This window comes from Malania oleifera, chromosome 9 (assembly GCF_029873635.1).
Source record: "Malania oleifera isolate guangnan ecotype guangnan chromosome 9, ASM2987363v1, whole genome shotgun sequence".
Lineage (NCBI taxonomy): Eukaryota > Viridiplantae > Streptophyta > Magnoliopsida > Santalales > Ximeniaceae > Malania > Malania oleifera.
This window is the reverse complement of record NC_080425.1, coordinates 68178731-68195766: the sequence shown is the minus strand read 5'-3', so window position 1 is coordinate 68195766 and position 17036 is coordinate 68178731. Positions and strand designations below refer to the sequence as shown.

Genomic DNA, 17036 nt, shown 5'->3' with positions numbered 1-17036 from the left:
TTAATTTATGGCTTTGTTCTTAACCCAAAACAATAAACATAGAAGTACTGCGCTTTTTTGAGACATTTTCACCATTTCCCTGCAAATTGATTTCTTTTGCTCCAGCTTGATTTGTTGACGTTCTTCATTTTCTTCAATATGCGATACATCCTTTTACTGAGTAATGAAACCATAAGCTTCAGAGTCCTTTGTTTGACTTTGACTCTTCAAACATTGGCAACATGGAGTGTGATCTGCTTGGTTTATCATCAGTTGACTGTTCCACAATTTCTAGTAGCAATTTCCCAACTCTTGTTCCTTTTCTTGGTATTACAAGGCTAGGAACAAGATATTGAGAGAGTTTTGAGAATGGTCCTTGCAGTTCCTACATAGAGAAGGCATGGCAACATGGTTTTTGGATATCTAGATATACATTGCTAGCTACAACCTAACAGCTCAAGTGCCTGTTTTGTAATGTGGCCAATTTTATATTTTTGCTTTCTACTTTTATTTACAAATGTTTTTATTTTTACTTGTTTTTTTCCAGAACTTTGAAAAGGAAATAATTTTGGTGAGATCACCTGTTTAGAAATTTTTTGAAAATAGAAATAAGAATTAAGTGACGGAAAAATTGGAGAAAAGAAATAGGTGATGAGTCTAATACTGTACAAATTCTGTCTTGATAGGACATGTAATTCTATTACTATGAAATTCATAAATGAAGTAGTTAATGTTGGGGTTACCGGTATCCTTTTTGTAGCGATGAATCTTGTTTATGTTCCTAAGATTGAATTTGTCCATTTTTCAGGGTCTCAAAGGGGCATGGAAACATAAACATATAAAATCTCTTGAATGGAAATGGAAAAGAGATGTAGGTTTGATCCTGTGGAATTTGACCCATTTTCTCATTGAGCAAATGATACAAAATAAATCAAATTGATTTTTCATTCAAAAGTACTATGTGAAATCTTCCGTTTTTCCTTTTCCTCTATCTCTATCCCATAGGTACAACGCTTGAATCAATAGAGAACATTCTCTTCTGTATGAATCGATATTATTACATTCCAACTCCTTCTCGATCCCTCCCAAGGAAAATCCTGAATTGGATCCTAAATTGACGGGTTAGTGCGAGCTCATCCTTGCAGTTATGCACTCTTCAAATAGGAATTCATTTTTTGAAAGATCCTAGCTTTCGTGCTTTGGTGGGTCTCCGAGATCCTTTTGATTACCTATGCTGTGTTGAAGGGGTATCTATTTGATCCGATTGATTGCGTATATCCCACGGTAGCAACGGAAATAGGGAAAGTATACAGAAAAGACAATTCTTTTCTATTCTATTATTATTAGGCTAGTATTACTATTTCATATTAGTATTAGTTAGTGATCTTGGCTCTATGAGCCCTTTCTTCCGTGATGAACTATTGGCACTAGTCTTACATTTTATCTATGTGGATTGAGGATAAAGGAGAAAAGGGGTTCAATTGGGAAGAGGGGTGATTTTGATAGTTTGTCAGTGATGGCAATTTATTATTGGATCAATTTCGTTGAGTAAGTATGGGCGTCAGGTATGTTTCAAATTCCTCTGGTTTAGTTGGCAATGTTTCTCATGTTAGTGAGTGTGCTTTAGGATTTAGAATGTGTTCCTAGTTTTGAGGATGATGTAAGGAGTAAAGAGCGGTGGAGTGATCAGATTAGGGTTGATATTTTGCATACCATCTCTCTCCCATATTCCATCAATGGGGAGGATATTGACACATAGAAAATGATGTATAAGATGGGCATGTGTTTTTTCCTCTCTGGAGGACAAGAAGTTGATTGGATGTTGGTAAGAATAAGGCAAAAAATGTCGGTGTAAGGTAGAAGTGCTCAATTAATTATGACTAGAAATGAATTAAAAAGGGTTTTCCCATTTAGCCTATGTTAGGTACCTGACCCATTTTTCCATTATAATTATTTTTTATCCTCTTAATATCCATTTTTTTATATTAAAAAAAATAAAGAAATACGTTGGATAATTCTCAAATTTGTTTTCACCTATTTTATTACGACAGACAGTTATACAACTGTTAACCTGCCTTCACAGTTCTTTTTTCTGTCCATGTGATTGTGTTTCTTTAATATATCCCTCCCACGAGATCATGACTAGTTTTCACCTCTACCATAGAAGTAAGGATACTTTTGTTTAACGGAAATTCGATCATATACAAGCACATAAATTAAATCACCAAAATCATCCCTCTGTATGTTATTGTTTGATGGCTGAATCATCAAATGTCTGCCCAAAAGCTAAAAGAAAAAGGAGAAAATTATCTACCAGATGCCACTATGGATGGCTGACATATCCTATGGCAAGAGGGATAGAGGAGTGAGAAGGAAATGGATGAATGAGGGGAGAAAATGGAAGAAGAAACTTTAAGTGAAGGATGCCTTTTGCAGTGATGGAAGAAGAAAAAGGAGAAGGCCTATGTAGCAGAGATATCTTTTAAGGAAAAGAAAAGGCAACAGAGAGAAATGATAATCAGCAGAAAGAAGAAGAAAGAAGAAAAAAGGGAGAAGAGGAGGTACTTGTTGATTTGAAGAAAATTAGGTACCTATGATATTTTTGTTGCACCATCAATTCCAAAAAAAAAAAAAGTCAGTCCTGATGAGAGATGGAGGTCCAAAGAAGAGGGAAGAGGAGAAATAGAGATAGAGAAAAATTCCTTGTGTGGGGTACATGAGAAGGTAGATAGGGTTGGACAAGGGTAAAGTCGCAGATAATAAGGAAAATGGATTGAAGGCTGATTTTGTAAGATAAGGGTTTCAAACCAGGCAGTCAATAAAGATAAGAGACTTTGTTTGCTGCCGCTCACACTGCTTTCTGTGTTTCCAGTGGTTTAAAAAACAAATGGAAATGTCTTTGGATGTTAATGGCTTGTCAAAATTTTGGAAATGCAGCTATGTTGCTGCTTCTTTTTGAAAATGAAAATGGATATTATTTGTTGTCATTTTCAAAATTTTGAATATGAAAACCAAAGACAGGAAAAGAAAAATTATCTATTAGCCCCGAAAATTTTAGGGAAAGTGGTGATATAACATTGGTATTGAAGCTCTAGTTTTGGGAGGATCTGCACTCAAATCTTGTTATTTTTTTTTTTCTCTGTTAGGTTATAGTGCACATTGTTTTGTTTGTCTTTGTGCTTCTGTCTTGCACATGAGGGTGTGTTGGATAGCTTGATATACATTGTAGGCCTACAATCTAACAGAATTAATCACAGTGAAGTGGTGATATAACAAATCAATCATACCTGTCTTAAACACTAATTAACATGTAGAGATGCAAGGAAAGTAAGCTACAAAAAGTGCGGAAGTGCATAGTGCATTTTTTTTTTAATTCTGAAAAGAATTACAAAATAAAAACTAAAGCTGCAGCTGAAATTGGCATGCCAGTCCTGCCAATTGTCATGTTTCTAATAACATTTTGGCATGGCTCCAATGTGTGCATACTGTGTTGCTTCTCTTTTCTGGAGCAATTTGTCACAGCCTCTCTATCTTTCTAACATGTGCTCATCATGGATGTCTCCTTGATAGGATTGTCTGTGCTGCTGCTACACTTTTCTTCATTTTTTTGTTGTTTTTTTTTTTCTTTTTTTTTCCCAGGCAGGGAGCAAAAGGAATTTGAAGAGTTTTCAGAATCAGTAGTCAGAGAGAGTTCATATATTTATCTTCTTCTTATACTCTTGTTTTTGTTGGTTAAATGTTATGGAGTTCATGAGGATCTCTTTGGTTCTTAGAACTGATGATTAAGCTGTTGTTCTTTGTTGGCTGATTTCAATATTTATCATACATTTTAACTGTTTTTAGAGTTCGTAAATATGCATGCACCTTAACACTTGTGCATGCACACACAAACTTCCATAGTGGAAGTTGAATCTTGTCCTACTGTAGAGGGCCAGGAACTGAGCCTCTGGTCGACAAGTAAATGTTCTCTATTTGTACTCTTTTTCATGTAAAACAATTGATATTTAATATTGCATGTGAATCGTTTGTACTATTTTTTCATGTCAATCATTTGATGTTGCCATTGACCCTTATTAATTAGTATTGAAGGTTGGAAAACTTACTTTCCTCTTGCCTTTGATCCTCAATATATCAGGTGCTAATAAAATATCTGATAACTTCACAATTTACTTTTGCGTTATTTATTGATAAGTCTTTGGAATTCCATTTGTGAGTTGTGAATTTGTCTCACATTGGAAAAATAGAGTGAAAAATTGGTGCTTATATACATGGTTGGACTTAAGATCCAATAGACTTAAGCTTTTGTGTCAAGTTGGAGCCCGCCCATGCATATCAAGTCTACATATGGATTCTTCTGGCGCTAACAAAAGGTACCATGGGAGCAGTTTCTAAGGCCTAATCATATAAGTATTGGAGGGAAAAATAAAAGAACCTGGATTTTATGGTTGAAATAGAAAATCTTTCTTAAAATTACATGTGAACATTCTACAAGGTGACAGAGAAAATATCCTGGATGTATGAAGACCCAAGTGGACTAGCAAGGCTGAGCAAATGAATGAACCGATGACCAAAGAAAATTGACGTACCAGAAAATCTTGGCACATGGAAACAAGAGATATGGTTGCTCTTCACCTTCTGGAAAAGCCAAGATGCTTCAGTAAATTTATTAATAATGAAATGATTTTCCACTCTTTCATGCATGATGTTGACACTTTACACGGCCTGGTTGATATCACTGGGTGTTTTTTGCTTGTACAATTTACAATTGTAGAGGAGTCAAAGATATGGTTTTAATTTTCACATCAGAACCTTACTCTTTTCACATTGACATTTTGGAAATAATAGGCATATGAAAGGCTTGATATTTGATTCAATGAAATGGTCTGAACTTTAAAAAACAGGGTGGCAATGGGTTGGTGTCACTTTTGTGCAACTTGTGTCTGTTTGGGTAATGTGTGTGGTATCTGGTCTCTGTCCATTTCAGGTTTGAGCAAATTGTCTTGTGTTGAGCAGAATTTATGTTGATGTCATCATATTATTTGATTCTGTTGTGAATGTATTCAAACTTGTAAACTGCAAATTGGGTATATTTGCCAGCCGGGATATGGTTGATGCTATTGAATGGAGAGATGTAGTCTTTTTGTGCTTATGAGAACTCTTCTAAACTCATACTGTTCAAATTACAGCTACAAGAATCCAAATAGACCAATATATATAATCCAATGAGTGTAATTCTATTTTAGCATTAGTAGTCTATGATTGTATGCGTCTGATCTATGTTGACTCCCTTTCTTTTGGCCACACCACATATTTAACTGGGAATGTGATTTATGGGAAAATGATGTTTGAAATAGTTTGGCGCTCCTCCATTGACTGTAGGTTTTGGTGGTTCTTCAAGCGGCACTGACAGTTATAGGTAATGCCACAATGTGCCTTGCTGCATTTCGCATTTACAAGTCATCTGAGGAGCGTTCCAGAAATCTGTAAAGCTTCAACTTTATTTCTTTACATGCACTGGGATGAATCACCGCACCTGTTTTTTTGCATCTGACCGTAAAGGTAATGCAATTCTTTCTGAATGCCTTACAGTTTGGGAGTACTGATAAATGAGCCCAGATTTGTTAATGATAGTGTCCCTTCTGCAGGAAACAGGAAATGATGATCCCATGGAGAGCTTCTTCATTTGTAATTCTTTGAAACAGGAAGCTGCAATGTCACAAAATGTTTATGCTTTTGGAAAAGGAAGTTTCTTCTGGTGTTATGCATGTTGTGTGATGGCTAGCAAGAGCAGTCAAATGCCGGCCAGCAATGCTTGATCTGTTTTGAAGAAACTCTTCCACCTTTTGTGCCTGGAAAAGTTTTCAACCCTGCAACCTTCCTAGTTGCATTTATCTATAATGACGCCTTTGAAGGTTTCGCTGGATCATCATTTATCTGCGCCCCTCTGTAGGCTTTAATTCTCTCTCTTTCTCTCTTTCTCTCATATATTATATTATAATATATATATATATATATATATATATATATATATATCTGTTTATTTGAATGTCTTTTCAATTATTGAATGTGTATGAATGATCAAAGTGATACTCATGGTGTGTCATGTGAAACCAGAATAATCTGAATGCACCTTACTAGTAAAAATGTGCATGTTGTGAGCCAGGACTACAGCAATTGTGATAATGAGCTTTTTGACATTGTTCAATAGATGATGCGAGAAGAATCTGATTTTTGTGGGATTAGAATTTTATACGTTGTGATCATGAGCCCTTTGAAGGCAGGAAAAAAAAAAAAAAGAAAGAAAAAGAAAAGAAAGAAAGAGACTAGATTCAAAAACATACAAACAAACAAAGAGGCTCCTGCTGGAAAAGTTTCTCAGCTTAAAGAAAGTACATAATAAAGAATGCTATTCACTTATTTATTCATTAAATTACACTATACATGTATAGATAAGCATACACACACATATATACACTTATTTAATCTTTTTTTTTTTTTTTTTTTTTATGTATTCTTGCTTTATGTTGCGTTAATTTTGGATTTTGAATTTAAATTTAAATGAATTATAATATAATTTTATATTTCATTTTATCTAAGTTAAATATAAATTTAAATCCAAAGACTTTTCAAATATAAGACACTGTTTTTCAAACTCCAAACATGGTATAAATGAATGATAATTTCTTTCTATTGAAGCAGTGCGAAGAGGAGAGTGGATTTGCTTTTCTCCCATGCGTTCATTGTTTTACCCATGCTATTCCTGGGTGATGCCGCAATCACTAATTGTAATTAGTTTTTAAAAGTAATTATTTATAAACGTATAAGCGTTAGGAAGACGGCGGCCATGAAAGTACAAATATTACAATTACTATATAGATGTTACTTCAAAAAGATATGTGAGCCGAAAACTGCTCCCCCATGGAAGTTTCCAGGCAACCTTAATTTGATGCAAAAGTACGTTAGGAATTTTCTTATGACACATGGTAGGTGGGTAGGTAGGTGCACGCGTGTATGTGTGTGTCTCTTTGTTACGTGTGAACAATGTTTTTCAGTGATTGATTTTCCTTGTAAAATTGGGAATTGAGGAACAATTTCTATATAGAAAATTTGAATTATGATACACAATATTATGATTAATGCAGATGCAGGACTTATGTTTTCCAGATCATACAAAATTTTTAAATAAATTAAAGGGTAAAATTTGGAGAGAGTGTGGGGGGATTGGGGTAGTCATAATTTTATTTTTCAGAAAAAGGAACAAATTTAAAAAAAAAAAAAAAAAAAAATCCTAAAATTAACTCTTTGGGTTCAATAAAAGTGGGTTTGAGAAAGCTTACTAATTTAGAAGGCAATTGCTCTTGTAGCTCCTCTCCCATGGTTTGACCTTGATTGTGATACCGGCTACCATGAGTCATTAGCAACCTGCCTTCTATCTAGAATCGGTAGACAAATGTAGAGATCAAATGGGCTAGTAGAAGAGTACGTGCGTCATTTCGTCATCGTCAATTAGAACAATTGGGTGCAGCTACTTGACGTAGTCCAGTTCTGTTTCAATGCCTAAAAATGCTCAACAACCAATAAGAGTTCTTTTGAACTTGTTACATGTTAGCAGTAGTTGTTATCTCACACAGCGGACGAATCGTATAAAGGAAAGAGTCCTAGAGCGTACATCTTCAACAAAGAATGGAGACAGGGTGCAGAGATTGTCCGAACCTACCTAGAGAAAGCTTTAAAGAGAATGAAGAAGTGGGCAGATCAAGGAAAAAAAATACCACAACACTTCAATGTGGGTGACTTGGTGCTTGTTAAGTTGGGAAGGCCTCTTATAGGATTGACCCTCCTACTTGGAGGAAAGTGCATCTCGTGCTTCTCATCAGTTGCCTCAAGCCGTTTAACATCGACACCGAAGATCCAAGCAAAATTCAGTTAACCAAAGCAGAAGTAAAGATAGCGCAACTCGAAAAATGAGAAGTTGAAGACATCCTTGCAGATAGAGAGTTCACATCCTCCCGGAAAAAGCGGTAGGATTTCTTAATCAAGTGGAAAGGTCTTAACGATGAAGAAATGAACTGGATTTCTACAAAAGATATGCAACCATTTATAGACAAAGTTGAAGAGTATTTAGCATCAAAGTCCATGAAAACATTGACTGCATAACTGGGGAAGCATCATGAGCCAAACTTTAACATGACATTATACTTGCCCGTGACCGCTTGTCTCGTGTTCTTGGATGAGTTTTCATTATGTAAGTACTAGTATAGGGTTATTTTTGAGTGATAGTTTTTCTCTAGGCTAAAAAAGGGAGTATGACTCCTTAGTCATAGTGATGTTTCCTAATGTTATAGTGGGAATTGCATAGAAAGCACTTTAGGGAGGGTGAGTGTTCATCATCAACTTATAAAACTCATTAGTCATTGTAAACGTGTTTAACCTACTAGTATCCCTTGCTAGACACACATTGTTAATGGATGTGTTTATTGATGAATTACATTGCTTCAATGTTTGCTTGCGTATCATTGGTTTCATGAATTGCTTAATACTTCCGTTTATATTTCTTTGAATGACAATGAAAGCATGTTCTTACTAAACTGTGGCAAACTTTAGGCTAACTAGTTAAACTAGTGTTTTAGCTAACACCGCACGATCTTTCATAAAGGTGTAAAATATTTGGTCGGAGACACTTGTAAACTAGTTTATGTTTGAGGTATATTTTGATTGGAGTTTCAATGATGTGCATCTTGCACCATTTTACGTTTAGACATTAATATAATGTCCTCTTGTTTGTATAATAACAAAGAAAAACCCAATGTCTCACTATATAGCATCTGTTAAATGAATCATTTTATGTAATTTACATAATCACAAACAATTTCTTTCAATGATTGAAGAATTGTTAAATTTTTACTATCCCATTCTAAGTTCTTTTAGAAAAAGTAACAAGTTTATTCCTCTTTATTAGTGCACTATTTGACCTAAGTTTTGGGTATCCAATATCCTCTAGTTTAGAAACCTTTTTTGTACAAATATCTTTCATCCTAAAAGTTACAATATATCTTTATATCTCTAAAATTAACAAGAACTCTAAAAATTCATATATTAAAATTTTCCTCAACTATTATTGGTTGTTTGAGGGATTGATTATATGTAAAGACTTCTATTTATAGAAAAATATTTTTCATTAAGTCTAATATGTTATGAAAAATATAAAAATTAATGGTTGTCACCCCTTCATTTTCCACCGCCATAAATTATGTGTTATTCTTATTGCCTTATAAAAGGACCCTCTCTATCTCATATTTTGACATACACACAAAAAAAGCTTGAAGTGTGCAGACGAATAGAAAGGATGAGAGAAGATGAGAGATAGAAAGAAAGAGAGATATTTTGTACAAGGTGTTGGGCTTTTGTGGAGCCTAGTTACGTTAAATTTGGATGATGACCTAACTTTTCTTTAATGAGAGATTTCTATCATAAGGCTTAGTCCATGGAGTGAAGGCTTGGGTCGCCCCCGAGAAAAATTTTTGGGCCCGTTTTATAGGCCATTCGGAACCCTGTCTGCAGCATATAAAATCATTATTTTCGGGTGATTAGGGTTAAGCGGTCGCACTTGTGAGAGAGCGAGAGGGAGAGCATTGTATCACCACACTCTTTATGTTTTCTTCCTGATAATAGTGAAATCCCTGTAACTTCGTGGACGTAGGCAAAATTGCCGAACCACGTAAATACTGTCTTGTGCGTGTGATTGATTTTTCTTTGGCGTGTATTCTTTCTCTATTTTGTTTCTCACAGGTTTCGGGAATTTTTTCTTAATTCCCAACAATTGATATCAGAGCCTAAGGTTTGGTTCAAGTGGGAGCAATGGTAGAGGAAGCAGGAAAGGCGTCTGGAATAGAAAAGTTTGATGGCACAAACTTTGGATTCTGGAGGGTGCAGATCGAGGATTATCTCTATGGGAAGAAGTTACATCTGCCGCTTCTAGGAGAAAAACTTGCTACTATGAAGGATGAGGAATGGACTCTCCTTGATAGACAGGTACTGGGAGTTATAAGATTAACTCTGTCTAGGTCTGTTGCACGCAACGTCGTGAAGGAGAAGACTACAACAGATCTGATGAAGGCTTTGTCTGGTATGTATGAAAAATCGTCAGCAAATAATAAGGTACATCTGATGAAGAAATTATTTAATTTAAAGATGGCAGAAAAAGCATCTGCAGCACAACATCTGAATGAGTTTAATACTATCACAAATCAATTATTGTCGGTAGAAATTGATTTTGATGATGAGATTCATGCACTGATCGTTTTGGCTTTCGTTGCCAAACAATTGGGAGGCAATGAGGATGGCAGTAAGCAACTCTATTGGAAAAGAAAAACTAAAGTATAATGATATACGAGATTTAATTCTGGCTGAGGAGATTTGCAGAAGAGATGCGGGTGAAACCTCAGGATCTGGTTCTGCCCTAAACTTTGATACAAAAGGTAGAGGTAATGATCGAAATTCAGATCGGGGTAGATCAAAATCCAGAAACTATAATCGAAACAGAAGTAAATCTAGATCTGGCCAAAAGGGACAATGCTGGAACTGCGGGAAAATGGGTCATTTTAGGAGACAATGCAAAAGTCTTAAGAAGAAGAATGAGGATGATTTTGCTAATGCTGCAATAGAAGAGGTACAGGATGCACTACTTCTTGCAATAGACAGTCCACTTGATGATTGGGTTTTGGACTTAGGAGCTTCGTTTCATACTTCTTCACACCATGAAATCATACAGAACTATGTAGCAGAAGATTTTGGTAAGGTGTATTTGGCTGATGGTACAACCTTGGATGTTGTGGGTATGGGAAACGTCCGGATGTCGTTTCCTAATGGGTCTGTTTGGTTACTGGAGAAGGTACAACATATTCCTGACCTGAGAAGGAATTTGATTTTTGTCGGACAGCTTGATGATGAAGGGCATGCGATGTTGTTTGCTGGTGGCACTTGGAAGGTTACAAAGCATGGTTTCAAGATTATTATTTTGATGAAGCTGTATTCCTTACATTAAAAGGAGTAAAATCAGTGCCTAAAGCACAACATGAAATCACATGGAATGCTATAAGTTTATCTCATTTAGATTCTAGCACAAATCAGAGTGAACTTGAAGTTCATAAGATCATACATTTGCAAGAGATTGTAAATCATTTATCAGATTCTTTTTTAGATACCAAGGCTATACTAAAATCTCATATACCTGCTGCAAATATTCCAGCACGTATTGATGTCCTTGAAGGATAACAACCGGCTAATAAACCTACACTGAAACTTAAGCGTGGAAGACCTGTTGGTGCAAAAGATAAAACTCTCAGAAGGAGAAAATTGAAATCTGTAAACATTCCATAAGAGGTTACAGAGGTGGATAATCCATTCAACATTCACAAACCCATTTTTTCTGAAAATGAAATCTCTATTATAGAACCCCCTTAAGAGGAATCTCCTAAAGAGAAAACTCCTAAAGAGACATCCCTTGAAAAGGGACATGTACTTGGAAATAATAATAAGATCTCAATTTATTACACTTAATAAATGCGTGATAAAAATAAAATTGTTGTCAACAACATATTTGCAAACACAGTAGTAGTTAATGACATTACCATAAGTACTGAGGATCCTGAACTTAAATTTGTTAATGAATGTCTATATAAAAGTGATTGGTCAAAATGGAAAGAAGCTATCATAGCAGAATTAAACTCTCTATTAAAAAGAGAAGTTTTTGGACTTGTAGTCCAATCACCAGAAGATGTCCAACCTGATGGATACAAATGAGTATTTGTGCGCAAGAGAAATGAAAATAATGAAAATAATTGATAAAAAGCAAGATTTATAGTACAAGGTTTCTTGTAGAAACCCAAAATTGATTATGAGGAGACATATTCTCCTACAATGAATGGAATCACTTTCAAATTCTTAATTGGGCTAGTAGTGGTTGAACAACTAAGCATGCATCTTATGGACGTGGTAACAACATACCTATATGGATCGTTGGATAGTGAAATTTATATGAAAATCCTTGAAGGATTTAAATTTCCTAAAGCAAAACCTAAAAATTTATATTTAAATAAACTCCAACGTTCTTTATATGGATTAAAACAATCTAGATGCATGTGGTACAATTGATTAAGTGAGTACCTTATGGAAGAAGGATTTATAAAAAATCCAAAATTTCCATGTGTTTTTATTAAAAGATCAAAATCTGGATTTGCTATAATTTCTATTTATATTGATGATTTGAATTTAGTTAGGACCATAGTAGTTAGAGGCGCGAGGCGAGCCGAGGCACAAAGGGTCTTTGAAGCCGAGGCGCAAGGCGAAGGCGCACGCCTCATGAAGGTGAGGCGCACAATTATTAAAATGGTGTAAAATGTCTATTTGGGGTAATTGATATATGAACATATGAATATTTAGTAATATTAGAATTTAAAATGCCAAAAAATTCAATTACAAAATTGAAAATTTAGTCCAAAAGCATCAAAATTCAACATAGTTCATCATCAAAAGAAAAGAGTACAAATCAAAAAATAGTAGCTAAATTTCAGTAAAAAGAATAAATATTATGTATTAGTTATAATTTATAAACTTGCATTAATTAAACTAAATATTTAATTAGTAATTACATATAAAGAAGAAGAGGAAAAAAAGTAGCCAAATTTCAATAAAAAGAATAAATATTATGTATTAGTTATAATTTATAAACTTACATTAATTAAACTAAATATTACAAATTTAAAAACAGTAGGTAAATTTCAGTAAAAATAAATAAATATTATGTATTAGTTATAATTTATAAGCTTAGATTAATTAAAGAAAATATTTAATTTATAACCTTACATATAAAGAAGAAGAAAAAGAGAAGCAGCAGGCAGCACGCAGGCAGCAGGAAGAAGAAGAAGAAGAAGAAGAAGAAGAGAAGCAGAAGGCAGCAGGCAGTAGGAAAAAGAAGAAGAAGAACTCGTGAGGGCTCCTGGTGGTTGGAAACGAAGTCGCGAAGGGTTGTGCTTCTTTAAAATGTCGAATACGAACTCAAGATCCTAGTTCGAAGCTCGAAGACGAAGTAGCGAAGGCTTCCGGCTAGTTCGAAGGCTCGCAGACGAGCTCACGTTGCTGGTTCGATGGATCGCGAAGGCTCCTGCTGGTTTGAATCTGCAAAACGAACTCACGAAGGGCTTCGAAGGGCCGAGAGGGGCTAGGGGCTATGTTCGTTCGAGTCCAATGAGGGCTACGGGTCTGGCTGTGGCTATTTCTCTACTTTAAAATGACTAAAAATTCACAAGGCGCGACTCACTACGCCTGTCGCACCAGTGCGCCTCGTCTTGCCTAGCGTCGCCTCTTGCAGGTCGCCTTGCCTCACCTGGTTTGAGGCGCAAGCCTCTTCGCTTCGCTGCGCCTTGCGCCTAGGCGCGCCTCAGGCGCGCTTTTAACTACTATGGTTAGGACTCCTAAAGAGCTCACTAAAGTTGCTAATTATTTAATGGCGGAATTTGAAATGAAAGATTTAGGAAAGACAAAATATTATTTTGGCCTACAGATTGAACATGCAAATTGTGGAATTCTTGTTCATCAATCTAAATATACCGAAAAGATATAAAGGCAATTCTATATGGACAAAGTTCATCATTTGGGATCTCCAATGATGGTGCGATCACTTGATGTTAAGAAGGATCCATTTTGACGTCATGATGAGGGAGAGTAACTACTTGGTCTTGAAGTGCCATATTTAAGTGCTATCGGTTCTTTGATGTATCTGACCAATTGTACAAGACCTAACATTGCATTTTCTATAAATCTTGTAGTAAGATAGAGCTCTGCTCTTACTCAGCGACACTAGAATATAATTAAACACATTCTACGCTATTTAAGAGGTACATCTAATTTAGGTCCATTCTACTCATTTGATTCCAAGTTTCAACTAGTATGATATGCAGATGTTGGATATCTATCTGATCATCACGATGCTAAATCTCAAACTGGATATGTATTTAGTTACGAAAAAACTGCTATATCTTAGAAATCAATAAATAGCAGACGGTTACAATAATATCCTTCAATCATTCTAAAATATTAACTATCTATGAAACTAGTAGAGAATGCATGTGACTCAGATCAATAATTTAATATATCCAAGCAAATTGTGGTCTTCAATCAATCAAGCGTATTCTAACAGTTTTATATGAAGACAATGCTACGCACATGCATCAACTAAGAGAAGGATATATAAAGGGTAACAGAACGAAGCATATCTCACCAAAACTCTTCTATACACATAAACTCCAAAAGAATGGTAATATAGATGTTCAACAGATCTAATTGAGTGATAATATAGCTGATTTTTCACCAAAACATTGCCTACTACAACATTCAAGAAATTGGTTATTCATCACATCGGTATCAGACATCTTAAAGATCTTAACAGGAAGAGTTAATATATGAGTGACATCCAAGGGGAAGTGTTATGAAAATTATAAAAATTAATGGTTGTTGTCCCTTCATTTTCCACCACCATAAATTATGTGATATCCTTATTGCCTTATAAAAGGACTTTCTCTCTCTCTCTCTCTCTCTCTCTCTCTCTCTCTCTCTCTCTCTCTCATATTTTGAAATACACACAAAAAAAGCTTGAAGTGTGCAGACGAATAGAAAGGATGAGAGAAGAGGAGTGATAGAAAGAAAGAGAGATATTTTGTACAAGGCATGTTCCAAATCATATTACAATTCCTCCCAAGATAGTCAAGTTTTTGATTTCATCCACCCGTGGAGTAGGCATAGCTGAACTGCGTAAAATTTCTATCTATGTATTTTTCTATATCTTTTACAACATAATAATTAATGTTTCTTCAAGTTAAGTAAAAATATATGGATGCTTGATAAGCTACCTCAAGAAAATGCTAACATATATATAAATTCGTAGTCTATTTTAGCTGCCCGACCAATACTATAAATAAGTATTGAAAAAGCTAGTCCAACTTTTACGTCATGCTTAATTATGTATGATAATTATTTATTCAACGACTTACACATAAGATGTTGACATATAATTCAATTTATGCATTTTTCGTACCCATAACGTCAATTCATTATTATTTAAAAAATAATGACTTTTGGTTTTCTTATATCTTCATTTCCTTTTTTTTTTTTTTTTAGATTCAAAACTTAAGACAAAAATCAATCAATGAAAATTTGATGGATTAAAGTTGTGTTCCTTGATAAAAAATTAATTACATATGTTTCATACATCCTAATGGAATGAAATGAAATGAAATTTACCGTTCAATTTCTTTATGTTTTTCACTCAAATTTTCATTTCAATCTATTCATACTCTATTTGATTCTATACATTAATTAATGAAATATAGTGTAGTTTCTTATATATTTCTTCTATAATAATATTTAAGGAGACAAATTTCTATATCTTGCTAACTTAGATTGTACTTAAAAATATCAATTCTAAGCTTTCAATTTAGATAGAACTTAGTACAATCTTGCATTAATTTTTTCATCAAACTCGCATAAATTCAAATTCAAATTTTGAACTCAAAGTCCCCAAACAAAGAATATTGCTTTAATTTCCTGGAGCAAAATTAATATTGAAACTGATCACTAAGACCAAGAATATTACTCTTCTAACCAAAATATGTATTTGTTACCAAAACTGTTTTTTTTTTTAAAATGCAAATCCAAAAATTGTTTTTTCTTTATAACGGGATCATCCATCCAACATTGTATAATACATTTTTTTTTTAATATCCGTTTTCCAATAAATGGTTCACATCATTTGATTGGCATGAGTGTTTTCTTTCAGTCTCTTATTAAATGATGCACCTTTATACATTTGCTTGAATTAATTCATTTTTTTTTACCCAAAAAACATAAAACAAAACGAAACAAATTAAAAGAACACGAAATGAAAACACAACTAATTAATTAATTAATCGTAAGTTCGTAACATGCATTTCCATAATTTTTCACCGGTGGAAATATACCAACATACATATATATAATGCTAGACAAACCCATTTCGACTTAATATTATTCCCCAAGAAATTAAGAAGGAGAAAAATGGAACAGCCATAGCGAGCTAGCTAGCTAGAGGGAGTCACAGACGAAGCGGGATGAGAAGATATGAAATGAAGTTTCTTCTTCTGCAACTCCGACATCAAGGCAAGGTTCTCTTGGTGGAGAAGGCTGGCCTTCCTCCTCAGTTTCTCATTCTCTTCAATGATAGTTCGGTTCTCCAAATACAACTTCAAGTTCTTCAGCTCAATATCCTTCTCACCCTTGTCCTCAATACTTCTCTTCCTGCACCACATAATTAAGACATGCACATATATGCATAAACCTAGCTGGCTAGATAGCTTCCATGAAAATATATTCTGGAAAAGACCAAGCCTCTCAATTCCATCATGGATTAGTATTTGTAGCTGTAGGGTTTAATTTTTACAGTCTACAGAGCAGGAGAACTTACCTCGTGAACCCCCGATCCTTACGTCTCCTCGGCTGTGGTTTTCTTGCGGCAAAGTGGGAGGGATGAGATGGGATATCATCCCATTCTGCAGCATTCATACACATGGTTTCTTCTCCAATTCAAGAGAAAAGACAAAAAGCATATAGTTAGAAGGAAAGCGTATGTGTTTAGTGATGCAGTAGTGGGGAAGTTTGAGAGAGAAGAGTGGAGCGTAAGGTCCTATATATATGTGAATCAATTGGTGGGCTTGTGCTTATCAGCTTGCAATGGATACCCTTGTGGCGCCACTGCCCTGCCGCCCCTGGTGGGCATGCAATTTAGAGAGAGGGAGAGGGAGAGGGAGAGAGAGAGAGGTGTTGTTTGGTAATGATGGGGAGTAGACTAATGATTGCAGAGGACAGCACAGCCCAACTTGGGTCGATGTGGGGAGGGAAAAGCCAAAGAACAAGGGGAGGGCATACGCGTTCGCTCCCACTGCTGTTGCCTTCAATTAAGCTTAATTATGCCTTTGGCGTTTTCGGTCTCCTTATCTAATCCACTTTTTTGAATTCTAATTGTCCAT

General features: G+C 35.0%; 2 protein-coding genes across 4 annotated transcripts in view; one reads left to right on the top strand and one right to left on the bottom strand.

Moving 5' to 3' along the window:
* LOC131164069 (uncharacterized) overlaps nucleotides 1-6146 on the top strand; it is a 40097-nt gene extending 33951 nt beyond the window's left edge. The window contains exons 4-5 of one of the 3 annotated variants that reach the window (XM_058121017.1): nucleotides 5359-5538; nucleotides 5625-6146. In XM_058121017.1, the coding sequence (XP_057977000.1) occupies nucleotides 5359-5466 (108 nt within the window). In that variant the 3' untranslated portion in view covers nucleotides 5467-5538; nucleotides 5625-6146. Of the gene's footprint in view, nucleotides 1-5358; nucleotides 5539-5624 lie in introns of those variants that run through there. The other 2 variants (XM_058121016.1, XM_058121018.1) reach the window with 2 other exon arrangements.
* Nucleotides 6147-16013: 9867 nt separating this feature from the next.
* LOC131164067 (protein LITTLE ZIPPER 1-like) lies at nucleotides 16014-16667 on the bottom strand. Its single transcript, XM_058121013.1, has 2 exons — nucleotides 16475-16667; nucleotides 16014-16308 (listed from the first exon to the last, which is right to left on the bottom strand). Exons 1-2 carry the CDS (start codon nucleotides 16576-16578, stop codon nucleotides 16092-16094), a joined length of 321 nt encoding a protein of 106 aa, XP_057976996.1. The 5' UTR covers nucleotides 16579-16667; the 3' UTR covers nucleotides 16014-16091.
* Nucleotides 16668-17036: the final 369 nt, after the last annotated feature.